Source organism: Canis lupus, chromosome 4 (assembly GCF_048164855.1).
Source record: "Canis lupus baileyi chromosome 4, mCanLup2.hap1, whole genome shotgun sequence".
NCBI classification, from domain to species: Eukaryota; Metazoa; Chordata; class Mammalia; order Carnivora; family Canidae; genus Canis; species Canis lupus.
In genome coordinates, this window is record NC_132841.1 from 11707763 (window position 1) to 11734319 (window position 26557).

At 36.9% G+C, this 26557-nt stretch overlaps 1 protein-coding gene across 7 annotated transcripts in view; it reads left to right on the forward strand.

The window, feature by feature from the left end:
- BICC1 (BicC family RNA binding protein 1) overlaps window positions 1-18364 on the forward strand; it is a 271309-nt gene extending 252945 nt beyond the window's left edge. For 6 of the 7 annotated variants that reach the window (XM_072823153.1, XM_072823154.1, XM_072823152.1 and 3 more), the window contains 4 exons: window positions 4403-4559; window positions 7508-7668; window positions 10273-10372; window positions 15661-18364. In XM_072823153.1, the coding sequence (XP_072679254.1) occupies window positions 4403-4559; window positions 7508-7668; window positions 10273-10372; window positions 15661-15791 (549 nt within the window). In that variant the 3' untranslated portion in view covers window positions 15792-18364. Of the gene's footprint in view, window positions 1-4402; window positions 4560-7507; window positions 7669-10272; window positions 10373-13122; window positions 13202-15660 lie in introns of all 7 variants that reach the window. The other variant, XM_072823150.1, reaches the window with a different exon arrangement.
- The last annotated feature ends 8193 nt before the right edge of the window (window positions 18365-26557 follow it).

A 26557-nucleotide genomic window follows, 5' to 3' on the forward strand; every position in this document is an offset into this window, starting at 1 on the left:
TTTGATAATGTAGTGGTCGAATGAAGGAGCTGTGGTGTCTGACAGCCACCCCTGATAGATGTACAGCTTTGATGAGTGACATCTACTCTCTGAACCTGTTTTCTAATTTGAGTTGTTTTGTGGTTGACATGGAAGAAAGCATCCAGTACGTAACAAGGTATATGGTAAATTCTCAGTAATATTGAGCAGCTACTGCTCTTTCATATGGAGAACTTTACTCTGAAGAAAACCACACACTGGCTGAAAGTTGAGATTATGTATATGAAAGCTTACTGCTGGAAGTATTACTGCACATTCAAACCAGATATTTTTTTTTTGATATCCAAAGAAATACCTCAGAGTATTGTATAAACACATAATGATCTAGAAACAATTTTCTTAAATCACATAATTTATTTCTTTGTGATTTATATAGTGCATTTTCATCCACAAGCTTATTTGAAGCCACAAGCTCCCAGTGAGGAAAGAGAGGCCCTGATCAGTTAAGTGTCTTACTTGAGGTCATGGCCGTAGTGTCACAGAAAGGACTTGAGTTTATTTTTCAAAATTTCCTTACAGTTCACGTGGTTAACCCAAGAGGATACATAGCAAAAGTGATAAGCAAATGATCTAGAACCATGTTGCTGTAACTTAACAGGTACAAAATTTACTTTGGAGAGCTTGGTAGACATGCACATACTTCTTCCAGGATCTCGTTTACCAGATAGGGAGCAAGAACTAAGAACCAAGAACCTACATCTTTCAGCAAAAGCTTAGTATGATTCTGATGCAGATACCTTTCTAGAAACACTGCTCTAAAGGGGTGTAACACTAGGAGGATGATCAGAAATTATTTCAGAACCTAAAAGATGCTTCTGCTCCAGCACTTGTCCAAGGATGAATAGACCAGTTTCTGGCAGGAAATGGCAGGAATATGCAAGGTCCCAACTCCGTGGCTGAATACCTTCTGGTGACTTTTCTTGCTTTGGTTATCATGGGCTAGCCTGTTTTACTCTCCTGGTAACATCTAGCAACCTGTTCACACTGGAAGGTAGAGGGGAGGGCAGGACCAGCTAGATCAGGGCATGGGCTTTTACCATGTAACCTGTTTTTATTTATGACCCCTTCAACAGTACTGAAGAAAAGATATAACCAAGCTTTTTTTGGTAATGTTATTCTAGATTTTCCGTGTTGCGTAGGAACTTGAACTTTTCTTCATGCATCCCAAATTCATTGAAAGGGGATGGAAGGGTCCTTTACAAGAGTAAGGTCTAATATTATGCAGCAGTTGCTATCTGCACATGTATGATTTTCCCTTTATTCTGCTATAACTCAGAAGAATTAAAAACTGAGCACTGAGGATTGCTTCTTTGGGTTAGGACATGGGGACAGGGTGGGATAGAGAAGGACTTGGGGAAAAATAGAACTTAAAAACCTTTTATTAAAGGATTGACCACATCTCTGCTTATAGCACTAATATTTTGAAATTAGAAGGTGGCAAGAAATATTTTTTTCCCTTATTCTCTTCCAACAAAACAAAACCAAATGGACAAGTGGAATGCTGATCCATGAAAAGAAGCATGTTTAGTCAGTGGGTTCTGATGGGCATGGGCTGCTCCCTCAGTATGCCAGGGATCAAGGCACACGGAATTTCCTGCCCTAGGAAGTTTTCTTCAGGCAAGAAGTTGATGCTTTGAGCTTTTTATTCAGATTTCTGAGAAGCTAGACTTGAGCAGTTGTTTCCAGTTTTAGGGCAGCTTTGAAAAATTAGCCTATTCCAAAGAGCTCCTTCAGATAAGAAACAGGCAGCTTGAGACATTTTTTGTTTTCTCCAAGACTCGAAAATATGACCCTTGATCATATACTGAGACACAAAAGGTTGAATGAAAGGCTGCTTTGACCTGCAGTATTTCTGTTGCATCAACAGAACTACAAAAGGTCTGGGATTTTCCTTTTCTGCTTGCCACCATCTCTGCTACATATTCTCTGAAGCAAATAAAAATAGGCATTGGGAATCAAAGATGATTTTTAATTTCCTTACAACTAAGAGTAATAAGGTTGTCTGATTATTTAAGGTCTTAAAAATCCAAAACTGGAATTGAACTGTATTTTGTAATACTTTAGTGAGTAGATAATGAACTGGTAGACATCACAAGATTGTATTTTACTTGATGTTTTTAGAAATCACCATGTTTAGCCAGATCTGATATAGCTGTGTACATTAAGTCTGCTTAGATCTTAGGTGAATGTACTTTTATACTCAAAAAGAGTTTAGATGCAGAATTTTAAATATACACATATTTAAAATTTTTATTGGGGTAATGATCTCATTGACTAATTGCCAGTTCTGAGCATGTTCTTATTTCTCTTTGCCACACTGGATTTATCTTGGTTGAAATACAATGTTAAAGATGGTTTTCACTAAAAACACCATTTCTTTGATCTCAGGAGCCTTCCTTCCCTCTGCTTCTTTCCAAAAGTTAGCTAAGGGCATCCCATAGATGTAGGGAAAGTATTCATAGATTCAATAATTCAACAGATATTTATTAAGCACCTTTTGTGTTCTGTACACAATTTTAGGGATACAGTGCTTGAATGCAGGTTCTTGGTTTCATGGAGAGGACTTTGTTTTTGATGGGTACAAAGAGGTACAAAAAAATAAATAAGAAGTCATTAAGTAATAAAAATCCCTGATAAATATGAAATGGAGACTGCTTTAGATTAGGTTGTCATAGCAAGCTTTTATGAGCAGATGACATTTAAGCTAAGATCTAGATGACAAGAGAGGGCCAGCCTTGTGAAGATCTAGGGAAATGGTAATAGGCCTTGATCATCCTGGCATGATCATCCTGAAGTCAGAACCAGCTGGTAAGTTCATGGAGCAGAAGTTGGGTAGGGTGGTAGAGTATTGAAGACAGAGAGAGAGAGAGGCAGAGGATCAGGTAGGGAGCACCTTAGCTCATGGCAAAGTACTGGAAAAGCATTATAAGACCTTACACAGAAGGTATCATTTGTTCTAATTTGCTTTTAAAAAGTCAACCCAGGTACTTGATGGAAAATGGATATTGGTGGCATAGGAGGCAAGAGTAGAATAAAATTTTCATAAGGAGACTCTTGGTGACAGTTGTGGAGCTGGAGAGATGTGGGTAGATTTGAGATATGTTTAGAAATAACATCAATACAATTTGTTGATGGATTTGATGTGGTAGGGGAAGGAGGGACAGGACAGCTCAGAAGCTCTGCTTGAGGAACTGGATGAGATACAGGAATTCTGGGGGAGGAGTGTGTGTGGGTGCAGCTGATGGGGATGGGTAATCAACAATTCAATTTCAAGCACTCTTAAGTTTAAATGCCTACAAGACAGTAAAATAGAGTGTCAGATTGGCAGTTCCGTGATTATAAATTTCAATAGGGAAGTCAAATATGAAGGTAAAATTTTGGAAGTCATGTTTGTCATTAAGCTCTGAAAGAGGCTGAGATTCCTTAATGAGAAAGTATAGAGAAAGAAGGAATGCTAGGGCCAAACCCAGGGTAATGTGACTTTTGGAGTGGAAAAGGGGAGGAAGATCCTACAAGGCTACAGGGAGTCAGTGGAATACCTGGGGAGTATGGCTTCATGATAACTTGAAGAAAAAAGTGTAAAAAGGGGAAGGCGTGATTTTGCTGCTGTGAGATTTAGTGTTTATTGAATAGGGAAAGATTCTCTTAGAATTCCCCCACAAATATGCTACTTTGAAAATCTGAGAATCCTGACTTGAATACTGTAGATATAGTATAAAGTGCCAGTGACTGAATAAATAAATGCAAATTCAGTGCAAATGTTGAGATCTTTTAAATTTTTATTGGGGAGGGGGGAATTAAAAAGGTAAATTTTCCCAGATATTTGTAATTAATTGGAAACATCCTATCATTGTTTGGATGAAGGTAACATGGAAGAGATGACAACCTTCTCTCCACTCTGACTCACTTAGCCTGGGAGCTCTATTCTTGGGAAAGCATTGGGTCTAGCCACATCTCTTCCCATGTGTCCTTTGTAGGTGGCCCAACGCAGAGAATCTCTGCTATACCAGATGGAATATTTGCTTTGTGGTTCCCCAAAATAGAGAGGACTCTTAGTATCCACTGCTCCAAACCTTATAGGAGCAAGTCTTTTATACTGGGGGCTCTCAGAACTCTGTTGAGCACTCTGATAATGAAGGGGAAAGACTTCACTGTGTATATTACCATGTGTCCTTGGTGGCTGGAGGACATAGGCCATATAGACAGGTACCACAGACTCTTCCTGAGAGTCAGCATGTGTGGGTAATGGCGGTGGTTAACAATAGAAGTAATTGGTGATGGTCTAATGTAGATTCTTTTCTTCTCAAGTCTCAGGAAACCTACCTTATTAAATATGTCTTCCTCTGGCTTTGACTGTTTACAGGGCTCATCAATGTCCCTCTCAAGGTCCAACAGTCGTGAACACTTGGGAAGTGGAAGTGAATCTGATAACTGGAGGGACCGAAATGGAATAGGACCCCCGAGTCCTAGTGAATTTGCAGCTTCTGTTGGCAGCCCCAAACGTAAACAAAATAAATCAAGTGAGCTTTGACTTTTCATCATACTTTTAGATATAATCAGCCTGGAATTTGTCTATTTGACTTGGGGTGATGCTCAAATATAAACTCTGGACCCCCTGCCTTCAAGTATTTAGTATAATTATACGCCACCTGCTTTGTGAAGCCTTCCCTGCTTTTCCAGGTTAAGTAGGTGGCATAGTTCTCTGCTTCCACTGCATTTTGTCTGTGCTTTCACTGCTAAGTTATACTTTTATCCTTGTGGAGAATTTGAGCTCCACAAGCTAGGAAACATTTATTCATTCAGCAAGGACTTATTACCTGTGTTTGTGCCCATGTCTGAACATTCTGTTAGGCTGTGCCTTATTTATTTCTTCCAAATGTCTAACAATTCTGACACTTAGTAGCACTCAGTAAATGTTTGTTGAACGAATTATGGATGAGTCATGCTCATGCAAAGGTCCAGATGATGAGGAAAATTAAGGGATATAAAGGAGTTGAGCTGGATTTGATCACATTAGCATCTTGGAACATAGAAATAAGTCTGCCTAGTGGATAGCTACTAAAGGTGAAGAGCAAGATCTGACTTTTTTAAACTGGCAAGATATAGCCAAATTGGCATAAATAGAGAAAAGAGTTTAAAGCAGAGAAGTTTTGGCTTTGAATGAATGTGATTGAGACTCAGAATGAGTCCAGTGGTTTTTCTGTCACAGCACCCATATTTTCTGGGCTGTATAATAAAATAGGTAAGCAGACAAGAATTGACAATAGTAATCACAAACGATCTCTGTTCTGTAGCTCAATATAAACTTGTTTTGTGCCTCTCTTTTTCTGTCTTTAGCTCCTTTCCCTTCACTTAACACTGGATAATTGAAATCGACTATACAGTTTAGCTGCATTGAAGTTCAGGATTAAGGTTAAGAAAAGGAACTCATTAATTAAAAGCAATGATTAAAGAACACAGTTGTTTGGCTTTTGTCAGATGTTTTAAGAACATAAGGAGTTTAAAAGAGGATATAGAAACTACAAATAGCTTAGACAAAGAAAAATATAAAAAGATAAAAAAATATAAAGGAAATTATGTGCCATAATATATACCACTAAGAATATTTTATTTTGACATCTAGTTTTTTTTAACATTCTACTAATGTATTTGCTTAATCCAATATATGTAAAACATTGTCATTTAAGCAAGTAATCAGTATAAAGACATTTTTAAAAGATATTTTACATTCTTTTTTGTACCAAATCTTCAGAATATGGTATGAACAGATTTTATAATATATTTCCCACTACCCACATTTCAGGTGCTCAGTGCTATATTTGGCCAGTAGTTACTGTATTCAACAGCACAGTTTTAGATAATTTTTCTTTAAACCCTTTTCAAAGACACCACTGTCTGGTTTTCCTCAGACATCTCTGGTCATACTAGTTGTTTCAGTGTGATTCTCAGTAACACTCTCTTTTATTCTCAAATAAAGTAAATATATCATTTGGACAGTAAATAATACAGTCATCCTGCCAGTTACCTTCATGTTGTCAACTCCCGTGGTTACTCCTGTTTGCTCTTCACACTCTGCATTGTGTTAGCCTCAAACCAGCATCTCACTGGGTTGATGACTTTAGGTCCTTACCTTTAAGTGGTGGAAGGTCCTCAGGGTTTGCTCATGGGTCTTTTTCTGTACACTTTCTCCCCACAAAAAATAAAACTTCTATTTTTTTCGTATGTATTTTTTAAAATACTTAGGAAGGCTCCATACCTATTGTGCCTCTTGAACTCATGACCCCAAGATCAAGAGTCACGTGCTCCACCAACTGAGCCAGCCAGGTGTCCCTAAAACATCTGTTTTTAAGAGAAAGAGAAACTTGAACAGGAAATTTTTCCACTTGAGATACAAAAAGTATATACACTCTCAGTCGGGAGATGAAAATGGCCAGAGAAGGTGATCAGTGGCACACAGAACAGTGCAGAACAGGATTCTTAGATTTGGAGAATGCATTAACCAAAGGAGATTAGATGTATCTAATTAACTAGGTGTGCATCTTCCACCCTCATCAATCTAGGAATCCTTCCTGAAGCTGCAACTTCGATCTAAGAGGAAGAATTCCCACATGGACCAGAGCCAGTTGTTGGTCAGGGAAGTAGGGATGGCTGCAGAGCTCTGCTAGGTTCTCCAAGCATCTATGGAAGATGTTTGAGTATTTGGTCAAGTACGTGACATGGCTCACGAGTCCATCACCTAGTAATGCGTGTATTGGGTCTGAACCATAGACAATCTGGAGAATTCTTTGCCCACTAAATCAGCCACAGAGTCAACGCAAGTTCAGCAATGCTGTCTTAGAATTTTTCTCAAGAGACAGATTTGTTTCTGTCATCAGTTAAATTCAGAAACTCCAGCACCATTCTTAACGCTTCATATTTGCTCTTAATTATAGAAGTGCTCTTTTTTGCGAACTGACTGCCCAATTATATTTTTGTCAGAATTGAGATTTTACATATTGCAATATCCTATAGTTCCTTTGACCACAGGAAAGCACAAGTGTGGATTCAGAGGGCCATCCTGCTTTCCAAAAGGAGCCCAGACTTACAGTAACTCTGCATACCTTTATTGTATCCCAGGGATCTTTCTTCCAATTTCTCATTTAATTCACATCAAATCAATTATAAAGAGCAAATGTTTCTGAATGCTTAGGGAGAAGATGATTAATGATTATTAACTACAGAGGCACTGTTGCTGACTTGCTGCCTCCCAAGTGTAGCTTTTTAATGGCAAGAGCCTCCCTGGAAGCAATAACCAGTGTTTCATTAATGAAAAGCCAATGTTTCAGTAAAGAATTGCTGTATTTCTGCAGCAACTGCTCTGTCCAGCCCAACAATGAAATCTAAAATATTCAAGTGATTAAAATTTTTAATTAAACTATGTTGTCTCTGGGCATTTACACTTCAAGCCTATCTCTCCTTTGCCTTCCAGCGGAGCACTATCTCAGCAGTAGCAATTACATGGACTGCATTTCTTCACTGACAGGAAGCAATGGCTGTAACTTAAACAGCTCTTTCAAAGGCTCTGACCTCCCTGAGCTCTTTAGCAAACTGGGCCTGGGCAAATACACAGATGTCTTCCAGCAACAAGAGGTCAGTCACTATTTGTTTATTATCCCAGGCATCTTCATTGTGGTTGCATGTATGATGGTTTCTAGAATGAAATCACTCATTGACCTGTGGCTGTGCTTTCACTGAGCATTTATTAAAATCTTATAACTTATTTTTGCTGTTAAGAAAAGTATTATCTCATTTCTTATTTATTTAGTGCAACTAGTAACACAGGATAGCAGAAATATAAAATATTGTGTTCCCAAAAACACACCTTCACCAATCTTAGCTAAAAGACCTAATCAGTGTATTGATTCACAAAAACTTTTGTTTCACGGCTCCGTCAGCAACAAAATCTATATTTAAGATAATTTCAGTCTTTAATTTGTATTGTCTTTATTTGTAACACTTAAATGACAGCATCTGAAACAAATATCTATGGTGGGTTTTGACCCTATCCTCGTCATGTTACCGAATCTTTTCCTCCAGAAAATAGAATATGCTTTTTTATGTTAATTTATTCATTAATTTACTGTTTGGGTTTTGCCTGAACTGAGATGGAAACGAGATGTCTTCTGAAACATTACTACTATGGATTTGGGTCAGACTGATCAGCCATGGCCTATTACACACTGACCAGAAGAGAAGAGCGCCTAAAAATGATTCTTTCTCTTATGCTGTCCCATTACTAGGGCACAGCTAACCCAGTGCAACAAAATTAGAGTATTTCAATAAATGTATGTATTTTTCAATTCCAGACATGGTTTAAGTTTCATGCTTGTTTAGCTTAGTTCATGTTAGAGAACATCTGATTAAGTCAGTAATTCCCAAGCACACATACATCATAAAGAATCTAAGATTTTTATTATGCAGTCTATATCATAAATTTAATGTATTACCCATGGTTCAATAACTAATTAAGTTTAATTGGTGAATTTTTTTGTTTTTTAACACCAAAAAAAGGTTGTCATGTGTGTATTGGATTTTGTTTTCTTTTCCCTAAATCTAAATTAGTATTCATTTAAATGAGGATTTTCTAAGTTGAATAACACTTTCCTCATCAATGCATTAAAAAATTGTGTTTACCTATTTAGTTTTGGTGGTTAGACAAGGGTAGTTGATTGAGAAGTACACGGACAGAAGTATTTTAACTTGTCTAGACAAAGAAGGTTTTGAAGTAAAAGATTAGGTGTTATTCAATTATATTCTGGATTTGTTTTCATCTATATTTATTTCCTACCTAAAGAAGCACGGAAATAAATTGATTAAAGGTACTTCTTACCTAAATACTCGAAGAAGGAAGAAAACATAATATGAAACCAGGCTGCCTTTATCTAATATTATTAACTAGAGCAGGGGTCAGCAGGACTGTCTGATTTTTTAGATAAAGCTTTACTGAAAGACAGTACCTGTTCATTTACATGTTGTTTATGGCTGCTTTCAAGCTAAAATAGCAGAGTTGAATAGTTGTAATGGAGATAATTTGGCCCCTAAGCTTCTTGCCCTTTAAAAAGAGAGGATCCCTGAAATAGAGAATCTCTGTTTAATAGAATTTCTAAAAACATACTTTTAGACATGATAAGTGAAAAAGTTTTCTAAGATCTGGACATACCTTCAAAATGAAAACAGAAAATCTCAAATTAATCTCTATATAATCTGAATGAAAAGTATAAATCTGGATCTGTTTCTTTCATGGAGGATATTTCCTAATACTCAGATATGACTTACAAGAATTTCCAATTAAGTGACCTTGTGAAATTTAGTTTATTCTAAGCAAGTTGAAGATTTATTCAGCCACTTGCACAGATGATATGTCTAAATACATAATTAATAACCACAGCTGCCAGTTATTTTGCCGCTTTGGTGAGCCCAGTGCCTAATCCTCCAGTCATATTCAAAGCCCATCAGAGCCCTGCAAGGTGCCATATTGTCAACTCTAAGTACCCACCACTGGTAATGGCAGAGGCAGAATAGTAAGCCAAATCTCTCTGGCTTCAGAGCCTGTTATCTTTTGTTCTTACACGCTGTCTTCAAAGGAAGGGTGGGATCCTTGAGCTACTTCCCTACACTTTGTTGCTGATGCCAGAGAGGGCAATTATATTGTCCCTGAAAATACCTCTTGTATGCCACTGTTGGAGATAATTTCCGGGCTGAGCCAAGTGACCCATGGGTCTAATTCTAGGAATTCTGCTATCATTCTTAGGAGAACACAGTGGAAGATACCAGTTATGGTATTATTCAGTTTCTTTTTATAGAGCTACACTTACCCAATTCAGAATCCAAAGCTAAGAAATATTTTCTCTCATCTGGACAGGTAATGTATTCTTCTTTTTATCAGTTCCCCAAAACTGTGGAATTTGTGTTTGCATTTTGCTCTGGCTGCCACAGTGCTGGGACCTAAATATTTCATCTCAGTTGCAGTAAAAAACTGACTTAGCCTAAGTCCTATGCTGAAATCATGAGTTTCATCTCACTGCCATAATTACTTAGCCCTTGTCCCCCTAGATTTCTGACACCACTGTTCCTGTCTGTGAGTAAGCAGGACATAATTAGTAAAGGAAATATGTGTAATAATGAGTTGAACTTTTAGTGAACAAGAAAATAAGTACTTACTGTATTGGTTATTAATTACTTTCTCACCCATAGATCGATCTTCAGACATTCCTCACTCTCACAGATCAGGATCTGAAGGAGCTGGGAATTACGACTTTTGGTGCCAGGAGGAAAATGCTGCTTGCAATCTCAGGTGAATATAAATGCTTATACTCACATATTAAACTCTGAATAACCTCTGCCAGTGGCCTCAGCCAGTGGGGCTGGTTCTGTCCATCAACCACTTGCTTACTATGCTGGCACCTTGTGGTTGTGGTTCTAGAGTATTTTCCACTAACAGTTTAACAAATGCTGAAAACATCCCTACTACTCCTTCATCAAGGCATGGCCTGAAAACCTGCCTTGACAGTGTTCTTTAAAATAGATCTCTTCAGAAAGATCTAACTCAAATTGCCCTTTGCAGAACATAAGAATGGGGTAGAGGTTGATTTCTCCTTTTTGTGGTTGTGTTCAGCAATGATCATTGGGTTAGTGAATAATTATTCTTGATTGGCTGTCATGTTTCAAATGCATGTGTCCTTGTATACCAACTGAGATAACCAGAGAAGAGAATGATCCTTGGTATAGCTGGAATCTGGCAGTGTTGTCTTAATGCTTTTAAATTTTTCCCGAACTTTTAATAGAATTTGTGAGTCACAGATGGGTTATTATCCTGAGTGATTACAGAATGAAAGAAAATAGTGTTGTCTGTCTCCCAGACCACCTTTTTTTGTGCATCTGTTGCATATTCTGTGTATTAGAAAATGCTCTTGGGGTATTTCCTGAGTACCTGCCATTTAAGAGGACTTAAGCTGGATGGTGAGTGAAGGAATCTGTAGATACATAACCATGTACCTCAGAAAGGTGTATAGAGAAATATGAGGAAGATATGAGAGGCAAGATAATGAGGTTACTTTTTGAAGAAATTCTGATAAAGTTCACTAATGTCAATTTTATATGTGTGCCAGTTTCTCAAAAAGAGACACCAAGAGCAGAAGGAAGTGTCAGGTGTGGTGGCAAAATAATTTTGCCTTTGCAAAACACTGATTTTCTGGCCTTTATGAGGCCAGAAGTGACACCCAACCAGTGCAAGTTCTTTCCAAACAAGATGTACTAATCAGATCAGCAAATAAAATGAAAACTGCAGTGGTTTTCCACTTCATTTTAGCAGGAGATTGCATCCCCCTTCCAACCTCCTCAGGAAATCTTAGATATGGACCTTATACCCGAAGCAGATATAAGCAGAGCAGCTTTGAAATAAGGGTGGAAATTCAGCCATTGAGCAGCCTGTTAGGCTCCTCCATGGATGGAGTTCTGCATTCATCAGTTTGAGAAGTCTTCTTCCGTCCTGTGTACCCAAATGGTTGCATTAATGAAACTCCACAGGGGAGATGCTTTTTCTTGTTCATTCATAAGATCAGCTTGGTATGATAGCAAGAGCTCTGTATTTACATAAGGAGATCTGGGCTTTGCCTCTGCCAAGTCATTAGTCCTTGGGTGACTTTCCAAACCTCTCTTGGTTTTGGCTTCCTAACCATGAAGGTGGGTTGGAATAAATGATTATGTAAGGTTACCTAACATTTCTAAGGTCTCTCCTTCCATGTGCTCTGTCATCAGGTGAAAACAACCAGTAGTGAAAACAACCAACAGTTTTAACAGTGAATTTTATTAGCTGTATACTCTTTTGTTCTTTCTTTTTTTACTACCTGTGTTAATAGGATAATTTTTAGCTTGTTTGCACTGAAGCTCAGCCTTAAGGTGCTATTCCTAGACCCAAATTAACTTTATCATATGTCTATATTCTTTTATTAATTTAAAAAAGAAATTAATATACTACTTGAATTTTTATTAACTCACATAATCACCAAGCCTATAGTGTAACATATGCTTGTGGGCCAGCACATATATACCAGAAAAGTGTATGTTCTAAAATTTGATAATTATTCACTAGAGATTCATGGAATGTCAATGACCATAGAATGAAAATTATGTTCTTTCTTTGTGCACCCAAACTCTGTAAAGCTTTCAGCAACAAACAGATCTCTCTGAATCATTGGGACCTTTATTCTGGAACACATTTGTGTTGTATTCCAGGTGGTTTGGGGGAAGAAGAGTGGGAAACGGGGGTTTTGAATCTTCCCTAATTTTTTTTCTCCAATCATCCTCAGTGTGGTTCTGTTGAGGTTACATACTACTTCTGTAGACCACCTCTCTCAATGGGGTTCACAGGTCTTCTGGCTTTTAAAGGAAATTAGAGGCTTTGAATAGATACTTTATGAATGATCTGCACAGTGTGAAGTATTTGATTATTTTAAGGATGATTTTGTCTTTGTTGAGTGTATTTGTTTGAACCTGGTAAATTGTTTTCTCTGCAAGGAATAAGTTTTTATTGAGAAACCCTTTCTCAAAAAGCTTCTTTTTTCAATTCAACTCATCTGATAACAAAGACATCCATTTCTAGTCTCAGAACATTCCATTTCCAGGAATAGATGCAAGATAGCTGGACAGCTTTTACTCATGTTTGTCTTGTGGTTACATAGTTTGGTTAGATACAGAGTTTGCTCAAAATTCCTTTCTAAAATTTTATAGATTTTTAATTTGTGATCAGGATCGTGCTTTCAGTGTAAGGTTTTACTCTGTTTTTAATCTTGGGCCAGAAAATATCTCTTTTAATGTCCTAGAAGGAGATGAGATTTATCTCTAGAAGAGATGGATCAGAGAGAAAAAATGGTCTTTTTTTTCAAATCTCTGATTTTTTAAAAATTCTTTTATTTCTCTCAGAGTATCTTAGTGATTACTTAACTAAACGTACAGGGACAAAGTAAAAGGATCTTTAGCATCCTGTTGACAGACTTCCCACCACGGCCTCAGGTAGATCTAACATTTCCCGACCTATTCTTTTAGTTTGTGACTCTGTTCAGACCCGCAACAAGATCCTGAGAGCTGCCAGGATTGTGTGAACCTTGGAATTTCAAAGAAAAAGGTTGGTATTTTCCCAAACTATCTCTTAGGCTTTCTTGAAAAAAATCAGAAGGGAGTTTGCCTTTTAATGTAAAAGACAACAACAACAAACATTAAAATCTCTTCAGTAGGACTTGATCTTTGATAATCTCTAGAATATATATCTCTGTTTCACATTTAGAAATATATACCTCAGAAATTGTATCTTAGGGAATAGACAAATTCCTTCATGATCATTTTATTCTCTCAAAAATCTAGTTGATGTGACTCTTCAGAATAAAGTTTTCAATGTCTTTTTTAAAAATATGTTTGTCTTTAGTGGCCCAGTTTTTTCATGTGCTCAATTGTACATGTTACGTGTTCTAGGGAAGACTGGTGTTTCACCTCGCTCATTCCTTTTCCTTCTCTATAGTACAAGAATGTTCTCCTGATTCATGGGTTCTCTCATGAGAAAATGGAGGCCAAAGACAACCTTCTAACTAGAAGGTGATAAAACTTTCCCAGACTGTGTACCTAAGGGGATTCATTTATTCTTAACTCTCCTACAGTTGCCTCTAAATATATTAAATTCTGTCTTGATTTCTGAATCTCTGTGTTTGTTTTTTAAACAAGATACATGTGTTCAATTTTTAGTAGGAATATCATTGTTATAGTGTTTCTGCAGGAATTTGATGGTAGCCATTTATGCCTGAATATATCTTGCTTATACAGATACCTTCTTCCTTGCTTCTCCAGAGTTTTAAAGCTGTGTTTTTCTATTTAAAAAAATAAATTTGGTAAAATCTGAAGTATAGCTCTGTTATCTAGCATACCTGAAACCACTGATTTTTCAAATTTGTATTCCTGATGCCTCAGTTGGTCTTCTCTACTCAATGGATGGACCACTGAAGCCCAGGACCCAGGGCACGGACCTTTGTGTAGGCAGGCAGAATGTCAGCCTGTCATTTTAAAGCTGTGTGGACTTTGTTTTTAAAACTCAATTTTCTTATCTAAAATGGAGAATGATAATATCATTTACTCCTTAAGGAGGACTTAAATGGGACAAAACAAATTGTAAAGTGCTTGTCTTATAATAAGCCCTACTAAATCACTGTTATTTCTCTTCTCCCCTAAGATCTAACTGTGAACAAAAGAGAGAGGTAGAGGTCTCCACTCTTGTATCATCCCTATGGAGCAGACATTTACATTCTGGAGGGCAGTAGGGTGAAAAGTTAAGGGTGTTGGTTCATCTTTCAGAACTTGGGAGATAAGTGCACATCTGGCCATATAGCTGTCCTTAGCCACCGTGACCAACCCACTGCAGCTTGAGTCTGTTGTTCTGAGCCCATCGTTAGCCATAAATTGGAAAGAGGATTGTATGTGGGTGGGGTTGAAAAAGCTCTGAATACTATGCAAATGCATGTGCTGGATCACTGGCTCCACTCCCTTCCAAAAAAGAAAAAAAAAAAAGACAACTTTAAGCACATCAACTGTATAATTCCATTTTTTGATACTTGGGTTTGGTGGCTTTCAGAACCCTAATTTCCAGAATGTGATGATTCTTTTTACTTGTAGGAGTTCATTAGCAAGACTTACATCATTTGGTTTGAGGATTTGTAAATATATGTGGTGGGGGAAGGGGGCAGTTGCATAGTGATAAACAAGGTGGGATGCTACAATTAAGTTTTTACTTTTCTGGCTAATTTCTGGTTGGCAAAAGACAAAGTAACCTGTGTTTTTCTCAGTACTCTGGTTTCTTCAAAATTAAAATAAAGCATCTTAGTTTTTCCCTGAAAACTTGGATTCAAGTATTAGCTGTTTTTAGTTATATTAATTTCCTAAACTGTTGCTATTTATACTTAGTTGATTTTTTTATTCAAAGGAAACTCCTACTGATACAGTTCTTCATATAACTCTTTCTGACTCAAGGAGCAGAGGCATCATGAATCACTGGAGCCATTGGGCTGTGGTTTAACACTTCATCGTGCTCCTCCATTATTCTCATGTTTCTATTTGGAGTCTTCTTTTCATGTCTGATTTCAATAATATAATGACTGCAGTGTTTGACATGGATGACTTCAGTAGCTATAATAATTTTCTGTGTCATTGGTAATATATCCTCTCATATACCTTTCATCAACTCTGATGGGCCCCCTCCCTTTGCCTCTGAAATGACATTTGGGATCATTCAAACTGTTTAATTTGTATATCCGGAGTATAGAGGGTTCTGAGATTGACCTATCTCCCAGATAGTCTACAAACTGCAATAAAAATGATTTTCTGTCCTTGGTTCTCTTGCTACCAACGTACTCCGTTTAATATCAGACTTTCTAGCATTTCAGAAATGTCTTGACCAGCAACTAAAACTTTTCCTTTTGCTACCAGATTTGACTTTCTCTCCAAACCCTTCTCTGTCACCATTTTCTGAGCTCTACTGCCATGTCCTGTAGATTATTAAACTTTTTCATTGAGCTTCTAACAATTCTCTCTTTCTTTCTCTAGAACTAAATAAAAATCGAAGAAAGCTTTTTGAACCACCAAGTGCACGCACCTCTTTCCTGGAAGGCGGAGCAAGTGGGAGGCTACCCCGTCAGTATCACTCAGACATTGCTAGTGTCAGTGGCCGCTGGTAGCACTACCCTCCAGACATGCACCTGCCAACTCTTTCAAGTTGGACACAGGAGATCTGTGACCAGCCTTCACTGCACACCGTCCTCAGTACTCTGGGTGTCTGGTATCAGGACCAAAGCATCTTATTCACACCTGAACTTTGTGCCAAAAAGGAAGAAAAGAGAGAAGATGATCTTATGTCATCACACAGAATGCCACATTTGGATGACTTTTTTTAAAATGGCAATCGGACAGAACTTGCAATTTGAGGGTAGGGCTTTATTTCCTGTTTTTATTTACCTAAATAACATATGCACTGATTTTTTACTTAAAATGAAGGATTAATTGACATCTGAGATGCCAGAAAACATAGAGGCTCTTTTGTTTGTTTGTTTTGTTTAGGGATTTGGGGATTTTTAAAAATAATCAAAGTGGAATTTTCTGGTACTTCTTTAAAATAATTATTGAGGTCTTTCAGCACTTTACACTTTCTAATTTCTTGTCCTGTGGAAATTATCTTTCTTTCTCTCTCTCTCTTTCTCTTAGTTTTCATGTCACCTGATGTATTGGTACAAATCAGATTTAGTCATACTTTTTTGTCAGATTTTTATTTGAAATGGTACTGGATTATTAGTTTTGTGGAGAATATTCTGACTGGGAAATGTGACTCCACTTGGTTCTCAACCAGTTCTGTTCATTGATGTCAACATCCTAGAAACAATTAGCAATGAACCTATTTCACATAACAGGTGCAAAGAAAGACCAAATGGACTTTGCAATATTAACCCTTTGCAGTCATCATATTTAGCTGCTGCCTATATTGCTAAAATAATTTTAATGGTTGTCTGAAGGCAAAGGGCTATTCTTTAGTATACTGCCACTAAAGGACACTTATTTATAACAAACTTTTATTTTTAGATATTATAAGCATACAGTACATAACTGATTAAATTGATATCTACTAGAGATTTATCGTAGAGAGTGGACGGCATTCAATAACTGGAGCCCTAGATTGTCACTTTATTTAAAAAAGACAAATAATCATCTGACAAGACAGCACTGTTGCCATTAAGAGGAGAAATAGATTACTATCCTTACCATGTACACACTAGCTGTGCTCCATATGGTCACAGGACTTTCAAAAACCGTATCTGTCGGCTTGAAGTCGACTTGTGTTTGTTGAGAACAGAAAGGCTTTATTTAAGTTTCCAGGGTGACAGTTTTATAAAAACAGCTGAGTTCCAAAGGAAGAAAAAAAAAAAAAAAAGGACTATTTTCTAAGTGGCTAGATTCATTGTTATTATCTTATACTGTGAAAGTCCAAGAAATCAGGCAACATTGTTTCCTAGGTCTTTTCGGACATTTTATTATAGATTTATGAAGGGTTTTAAATCCATGAAGAAAATCACTAAGTGCCTCTCTTTCTTCAAAGCAATATTATTTCCAAGTGTATTAATTTGTTGGAAAACTTTCCCATAGGAAATGTTGTGAAATACCTGTACTGTAATGACTTATTTATGTTCAGTATTCAAGACTTTCTACATGGACATAAACCACTGTCGCATATTCTCAGCAGAAGGCATTACATAAGCATACATAACAATTGGGGACTCTCATGCAAATATGGGATCAGAAAGATTTGCCAGACATTTTCCATGACTAAGTCTTACCATTAAGGTAAGAAAAAGAGTTGAAGAGAAATTTTACAAACAGAAAACATTTCATTTTAAAAAATAATATTGGTAACCTAGAAGGCATAGATAATGGGCCTGTCATAAAATTATATCAGTTATGACAGCACTAAGGGGATGCCCATTCCTAAACTATATCTCACATGCTTAGGTATGAGAACTACATTGCTCCTTTTGCAAGTACAGCAGACTCCTCCTGTGTGCATGTCAGGTGTACACATACCATCACATGGGGCTCCCTGCCTTACATGGCTGTATGAACACAGCATGCTACACATTCAGTGCAGGGTAAGAATTCGGGTTTGTTTCCTGTTCCACTCAGTGCTGTAAAGTTTATTCCTTTAATAAGACCTTTCCAAATTTAAAACAAAACAATCATTTAGGGCTCTTTACAAATTTAAAACAAAACAATCATTTAGGGCTCTTTCTCAACCATGCAGTTGCAACAGGAGCAAGAGGGAATGAATTTACACTATTAAGTTGATGCAGGTTTTATGAACAGGGCTTTGATACTATCTATGCCAAGGAGAAAACTGTCCCAAGTAAACTAGATTAAATAGGGTGGCTAAAAATAAATAAAAACACTGGAAATTACTTTTCTCACTTTCTCTTAATACAATGAAGGGAATATGACACTACAGTATATGGTGTTGTCAGTGTTATATGATGCACAAAGTATTTGGATTATTTGAATAAATGTTAGTTTTTAATCAATCTGTGCCTTAATAGTGACCGGTTATGTGTAAATAGAGAACAGATACAGATTGTATTTTTTGTGGGGGTTTTTGTCCTTTTAGTGATTTTTTTAAAAATGAGAGATGGAATTAAGCTTTGAAAATGGGAATTTTTCTAAACTAATCAATTGTTATATGAAAAATAAATTTATATAACCCCTTTGTATTGCCCTTACTAGATGAAATGTGTCTTTTTTGGGGGGGTGGGAAACAACCTTTGTACATAAACCTGTAAACCTGTGCCTGTATTTGTTTTCTAAGAAAACTTTTTTTTTTTTTTTTGCTATTTTCAGCAGAATTGGAAGATGTCTCTGCAGTAGAAATTGTGCGTGTATTGTCTGTCCTATTGTTTTGCATTGGTCATCCTCATTTTCCGCCAGAAGCTAAGTCACTTTATTTTAGCCAGTGAGTTCAGGATCAGTAATCAATCATTGTTTCTCTGGCCACCCATAGATATATACCAAAAGAGTAAGATCACAGGTTTTATTCTCGTTCTTTCTTTCTTTTATAAAGAATCAAGTGTATGACTACTTTGACAACCTCATCCATCAGCAGAGGAACTCTTTACTGAAGTTATGCTGGGCTTCTTGACCCAAGTTCCTGTTTCAGAGACTGACCATTGTGCCATCACACTGCGCACTGTGCCTTGTGCTGAGGTTCTGTCTGAACTCATTTTCAAATAGTATTAAATAACATATTCCTAATCCTGAGATTTGTTAAATCTCAAATTTAACTTTACACTTACTATGCTTATACTTACTATGCCTCCAGAAATACTTCCACTTGAATTACCTGTGCCAATGGTTCTTTAAAAATATTTGTAGTGCAAGAGTTCTTTTGATAACTGAAATATTACCTATGAACCCAATATTATTCGGTCATTCACTCATTTTTATATAAATACATAGGCTTTAGTATGTGCCAGAGCCTGTTCTAGGAATATCAGTGAATGGAGCATAAACACTTGCCCTCACTAAACTTATGTTAGAAATGGAAAACAGCATGGGGCTCCTGGGTGGCTCAGTAGGTTGAGTGCCTGACTATTGGTTTCAGCTCAGGTCATGATCTCAGAGTTGTGGGATCGAGCCCTGCACTGGGCTCTGTGCTCCATGCACAAAGTCTGCTTAGGTTTCTCAATCCCTCTCCCACTCCCCCTACCCTCTGCTCACTCTTTCTAAAACATAAATAATATTTTTAAAAATGGAAAATGGTGGAGCTGATGAGGAACTAGAGGATGGACTATCCCTGTCCTTCAACACAGGCCTCTATCTGCTTATAGCATCAGGAACTCCTGTGTGCTGTCTAGAAACCCCAGTTTTTCACAAAACTGCCGTTGAAAGTTCTCATCTCATAGAAATGGGTCTATGTTTTCAAATGCAGTATTGCTTTCATCTACCTTTTGTTTTCTAGGTTTTGTAGGTTTGATTAGATTCTCAAAAGGAATGTGGCCAAAAGGGTCATGACCCACAGTTTTATAGTTATACTGTTTGACCCATAACTTCTTAGATTTGACTCCACGTGACTTTGCAATATTTAGAACTCAGGTTTACCTCGAGAGAACATGAGCTTGCTACCACTGAGGATACTGAGAATGTATAATAGAGACTGATGCTAGATGGTGACATAAGTTGTTCCTGACTTTGCTCCCCACCCCCACAAGAACAACTAATAATTATTCATGGACAGGGCACCACTGCGGAGGTCCTAGAACATGAGGGTGAGGCTGAAGTGCCCCTCATGCCACAGAGACCAAGACAGACTGGGTTGGAAGGGTATGAGAAGTAGCCACATACTGATGGCATGCCCCCAACCTGTGCAGCACCATGCCAAAAGGTCTCCCCTGTGTCTATAGTTCCTCCACTGGAAAAAGAGAACCTAGGGGTAGCACCTACTCTGATCTTGCTCCATGGGGATCATGGGAATCTGATTATGATGGAGAAGAGGAAAGAGGCTTCCAACAAGCAGCACTCAAATCTTAGCAGACCACATTTCTACCTGCAGGCCCAAGCAATAGTTCTAACCAGTGGCTTTGTAAATCTTCAGAACCAAATAGGTGCTGCAATCTGACCAGGTACATTCACACCACAGCAGGATTTTCAAATGAGTTTTGCCAGCCCTGGAGTCTAGTCCTCCCATATGCAGCTAGGAGAGCTGTGTCATACCCCACCCCATCCTTTATGGAGCATAGCCCCAGCCCCATATGACAGGCAGGGCTGACAGAGCACCTGGAAGTTGCTGTGTTAATCCAGTAACATGCAAGCTGAAGTGAGAGGAAAGTTCTGATTGCCCCGAGAAGAGTGGCCCTGTTTGGCCAGGGAACTTGGGGAATGAGTTGCCTTGCAGCAAGTGGTACATCAAGAGCCTTAGTGGTGTTAGAGCTGCTGCTCCTGCTGTGCCCAGGGAAGGGAAATAAATTCACAGCCCCAATTCTTGAATACAGCCTTCAACCTGCCTGACCAGGGAACCTTATCAGAATTCATGGGCAGTTTTTTATCCCATCCACCAGCCCTGTCTACAGTGTGGCACTTGAGCAGAAAGCATTGCCCATGGCTCTCCCCATTTAGAGCAAAATCAGTGACCTCACCTAACCAGGATATTCGTTGTACACTTTGACTGATTCAGGTGCCCAAACAACAAGCCATGCAGGCCCTGGGTCCTATCCTGCTGCCCTGCCAGGGAAGGGAAGCTCTTTTCACAGCCCCATCTACTAGTATCACTTCTCACCATTAGGGAAGCCTGACCAGGAACAGAGGCAACTATGGAGCCCATCTTACAGTTTTTATTTGGGCAGGGAACTAAATCAGCAGTCCTATTCAACTCTTTTCAGCCAGTTTCATACCACCCCAACGCTGACAGAGCTCAGTTACCTTGCCCCCAAATAGACCCTACTAGCAAGCCCCATTTGTCCAAGAATGTTACCCCAGTAGACATGTCCAGAAACCCAAACTTAGCTGACTGGTGAAGTACTATTTCTGCAAAGTGAACCTGTGAAGTCTGAAAGAGGAGACAACTTACTTAGATACCAATGTAAGGATAAAAATCAGGTAAATATGACACCACAAAAGAAACTGAAAGCTGAAACTAATTGAAGGAAATGGAAATCAATGAACTGTCAGGCAAAGAATTCAGAATAACCCTCTTAAAGAAGTTTAATGAACTAGAATAACAGTTAAAATTAGGGAAATAATGCATGAACAAAATAAGATGTTCAACAAAGAAATAGTAATTATAAAAAACTTTAGAGCTGAAAATAACTGAAGAATTCATAAAGAGACTGAAAGGGAGACTCAAAAAAAAAAAAAAAAGAAAAAGAAAGAAGAAAGGAAGGTGGGAGGGAGACTCACTATATAGAAGAAATAATCAGAGACCTGTAAGATAGGTCATTTGAAATTACCAAGTCAGAGCAGCAAAAAGAAAAGGAAGAAAGCTTACAGGACCTATGGAACAAAATACCAATATTAGCACAATAACAATAAAAACACATGGGAATTCCAGAAGATGGAGAAAAAGAGGAAGGGAAAGTATATTTAAAAAAATAATAGAGGTGCTGGTGGCTTAGTTAGGCATCTGCCTTCCTCTCTGGTCATGATCTCAGGGTCCTGGAACAAGCCCCACATTGGCCTCTCTGCTCAGTGGGGGGCCTGCTTCTCCCTCTCCCTCTGACTGCTGTTTGGCCTACTTGTGCACTCTCTCTCTCACATACATACATACATACATACATAAAACTTTTTAAAAAATAGCTGGAACTTTTCCAGGGAGAGTTGAGAATTAGGCATCCAGACCCAGGAGGCCCCAGACTCCAAATGGGTTGAACTGAGAAATTATAATTACATTGTCAAAAGTCAAAGATGAAGATTAAAAGAAGAGAAAAAAGTTATGTACAGGGAACACCATAAGATTATTGGCAGATTTCTTAAGAGAAGCTTAATAGGCTAGAAAATGGGAGAACATATTCAAAATGTTGAAATTAAAAAAACCTACCAACCAAAAATACTATACTTGGTGAAGCTGTCCATAATAAATGAAGGGGAGATAAAAACTTTCCAGAACAAATAAAAGCTGAAGGAGCTCACTACTAGTCCTGCTAATGGGAGGTCTTTGAGTAGAAATAGAAAGCTAATAATTAACACCTAAAACTATAATAAAGCAGTGTAATTTTACAGTGGCAATGATAGATATACTATCAGAGTTAGATTCTGTACTACAGTAATGGATTCTGTACTATAGTAATGGTGGTGCATAATTCACGAACAACTTTAGTAGTTATAGAATAAAAGTAGTAAAAATCATAATTACAAAAATTTGTTAAGTTATGCAATAAAATATGCAACTTGTAACATCAATAATGTAAAATGTGAGGAGAGGAGAAGTGTAAAAATAAGTAAAAAGTGCTAAGGAATTCTATAAACATTGTTATACTAGTCTTTAAAAAGTGTTAACATTTTAAGATCTTATGTTAGAGAAATATCTATAATAATTACACAAACGATTGTGATAAAGAGTCCAAGGATACTGATACCACACACCACCAAACACACATAAAACAAAAACAGCAGGGTAAGAAACAACAATGAAAAAGAATAAGACAACCAGAAAACAATTAATAAAATGGCAGTAAGTCCTAACTTATTAATAATTCATTAAATATAAATGGATTAAATTCTCCAACTAAAAGACATAGAATGGCTGAATGGATTCTTAAAAATCCAAGGATATTCTGCCTGCAAGAGATTCACTTTAGCCTTAAATACACATATAGTCTGAGAGCAATGGTAAAGAAAAATAATTCAAGCAAATGGTAAACACAGCTATATTTATATCAGAAAAATATACTTTAAAATGCTGAAAAGAGACAAGGTCATTATATTGTAAATATTAATGCACCTGAGTAGGGGCACCTAAATATATAAAGCATAACTAACAGAGCTATAAAGAGAAATATCAATACAAAAATAGTTGGAGACTTTAATACCCCACTCTCAATAATGGATAGATCAGAGAATCAATAAAGAAACCGTCTATTTGAACAATAGACTAAAAGGACCTAATAGATATATCCAGAACATTCTATCTAATGACAGCAGAGAATATATTCTTCTCAAGCACACATGGAAACTTTTCTTAGGATAGATCATATGTCAAGGCACAAAACAAGTCTTAGCAAATTCAAGAAGATTGAAATCATACTAAGTATCTTCACTGATACTATAAAATAAAACTGGAAAATTCATGAATTTGTGGAAATTAAATAATTTCATCTTGAACAACCAATGAGTCAAGAAATTAAAAGGGAAATAACAGTATCTTGAGACAAACAAATATGGAAACACAACATACAAAATTTATGCTATGCAGCAAAAGGAAGTTCTCAGAGAGAAGATCATAGTAATAAGCACCTACATTAAGAAGGAAGAAAGATCCTAAATAAAAAACCTAACTCTATGCTTTAGGAACTAGAAAGTGAAGAAAAAATGGAGCCCATAGTTGTTAGCAGAAGGAAAGAAATATTAAAAGTTAAAGGAGAGATAAAAGAGAGAAACCAGGAAAACAATTGAAAAGATAAAGAGGTCTTTGAAAAGATAGACAAATGGACAAACCTTTAGCTACACTAACCAAGGAAAAACAGAAGGCCCAAATCAACAAAATGATAAATGAAAAAGTAGATATTACAACAAACACTACAGAAATACAATTATAAGAGGCTGTTATGAACAACTATATCCCAGCAAATTGGACATTAGAAAAAAAGGAAAAGTTCTTAGATATATATATAAACTACCATACTGAATCAGGAAGAAATAGAAAATTTGAAGAGACTAATTACCAGTAAGGAGTAGTCAAAAATCCCCCAATGAAGAAAAACCCAGGACCATCAGCTTCACTGGTGAATTTTACCAAATATTTAAAGAATTAATGCCAATCCTTATCCTTAAGCTTTCCAAAAAAAAAAAAAAAAAAATCAAAGTGGAGGGAACACTCCCAGACTGATTTTACAAGGCCAGCATTTTACCAAAACCAGAAAAGGAAACTCCCTAAAAGAAAAATTCAGTCCAACATTCTGATGAATGTACATGCAAAATTTTTCAGTAAAATGCTACAAACTAAATTAAGCAGCAAAATTGAAGATTCAGTTAACCATGATTGTGATTTATACCTAGGATTCAAGGATAGTTCAAAATATGCAAATCAATCAATATGATACATCACATTAATTGAATGAAGGAAAAAACATATAATCAGTTAAATAGATGCAGAAAAAGCATTTGACAAAATTCAACATTGATTCATGACAAATATTCAACAAGTTACATATGGAAGGAATGTACTTCTAAATAATAAAGGTCATTTATCATAAGCCTACAACTAGCATCATACTCAATGGTGAAAGCTTGAAAGCTTTTCCTCTAGGATCAGGAACAAGACTAGGGTGCCCACTTGCATCAGTCCTATTCAGCAAAGTACTAGAAATCTTTGTCAAGGCAATCAGGGAAGAAAAAAGAAAAAGTATCAGTATTGGAAAGGAAGAAATAAAACTGTATTTGCAGATGAAGTGAATTTATATTTAGAAAATCGTAAAGACTTCACCTAAACCTTAGATCTGATCAATGATTGCAGTAAAATAGGATATGGATTTCATATACAAATACAAGTAGTGTTTCTATATACATGCAATAAATTACCAAAAAAAAAAAAAAGAAAGAAAGAAAATGACCTTATTTATAATAGTATCAAAAGCAATAAAATACTTAGGAAAAAACTTAACCAAAGAGGTAAAACTTTCTACTCTGAAACTACAGGACATTGATGAAGTCAAAGACACAAAAGGAAAGTATCCTGTGTTCATGACTTGAAAGAATATTGTTAAATGTCAGTACTACCAAAAGACATCTATAGATTCAATGCAATCTTTAGCAAGATTCCAATGGAATTTTTTATAGAAGTAGAAAAAACAAAATTTAAATGGAATAACAACAACAAAAAACCCCGAAAGCCAAAGCAATTCTGAGAAAACAGAATATAGTGGGAGGCATCACACTTTTTGTTTTCTAGCTATACTCTAAAAGCTATAGTAATCAAAACAGCATGGGCCTGGATAAAAACATAAATATATATCGATGGAACAGAGCTGAAAGCCCAGAAATAAACTTAAGCATATATGGTCAACTAATATTTATAGGAACCAAAAAAACTCAGTAGAGAATAGATAGTCTGTTTAATAAATAGTGCTTTAAAAAACTAGTTATTCATGGTAAAAGAATGAAACTAGACCCCTTTGTTATACCACTCACAAAACTTAACTCAAAATAGACTACAGACTTAAATGTACAGCCTAAGACCATGAAACTTCCAGAAGGAATCATAGGGAAAAAGTTTGTTGGCATGAGTGTTGGCAATGATTTTTGGGGATATGACACCTGTAAGTGTCAGCACAGCACAGCAGCAAAACCCAAAATAAGCAAGTGGGACTACATTGATAAAGTTTCTGCATAGCAAAAGCAAAATGAAAAGAAACCTACAGAATAGGAAGACTTATTTGTAAACCATATAACTGATGAGGGGTTAATATTCGACACATATAAAGAACTCGTATGACTCAAGAGCAAAGATCACCACCACCATAAAAGAATCCAATTAAAATAGGGCAGAAGCCTGAATAGATATTTTTTCTAAAAAAGATATATAAATGGCCAACAGGTATGCAGCAAGATGCTCAACATCTCTAGTCATTAAGAAATGCAAATCAAAACCACAATGAGCTATCACCTCATCATGTCTATTAAAATGCCATGTTCAAAAAGACAAAAAAAAAAAGTGACTTCCATAAGATGTCAGCATAGGAAGAACTGAACTCAACTCTCCCTATAGACACACCAAATCTATAGCTCATTTCATTCCAAAAGAGCACTGAAAATTAGATGAACTATTTCTCTATAACAAAGGATAAAAATACCACATTGAAATGGGTGGGAAAGGAAGAGACACAATGTCACCAAAAATTCCCACCTCTGGTTTGGTGACACAAAATAGGGTGGGATATCACCAGTCTGGTGCTTCTCTCAGAGAAGCAGGGGGATCAGGGATCTGTATCAAAAAAACAACCACCAAAAATATATGGCTTAGAAAACCAATGGGGATGTTGTCTAAGGAACCCAAAGTGCTATAGGAAACTGAGATTCCCTTTTAAAAGGATCATGTGTAGTCTCACTTGTCCAGACACCCAGTAAAAACAAAACAAAACAAAACCCCCCAGTAGTTCAAAAAGCTCATAGACTATATTTGAAGGATATTAATTTGCTAGTCTAAAAGCATCCATTGGAGGGGCAGGGGTAAATATCTTTCTGGATACAGAGGTCCCAGTTATTA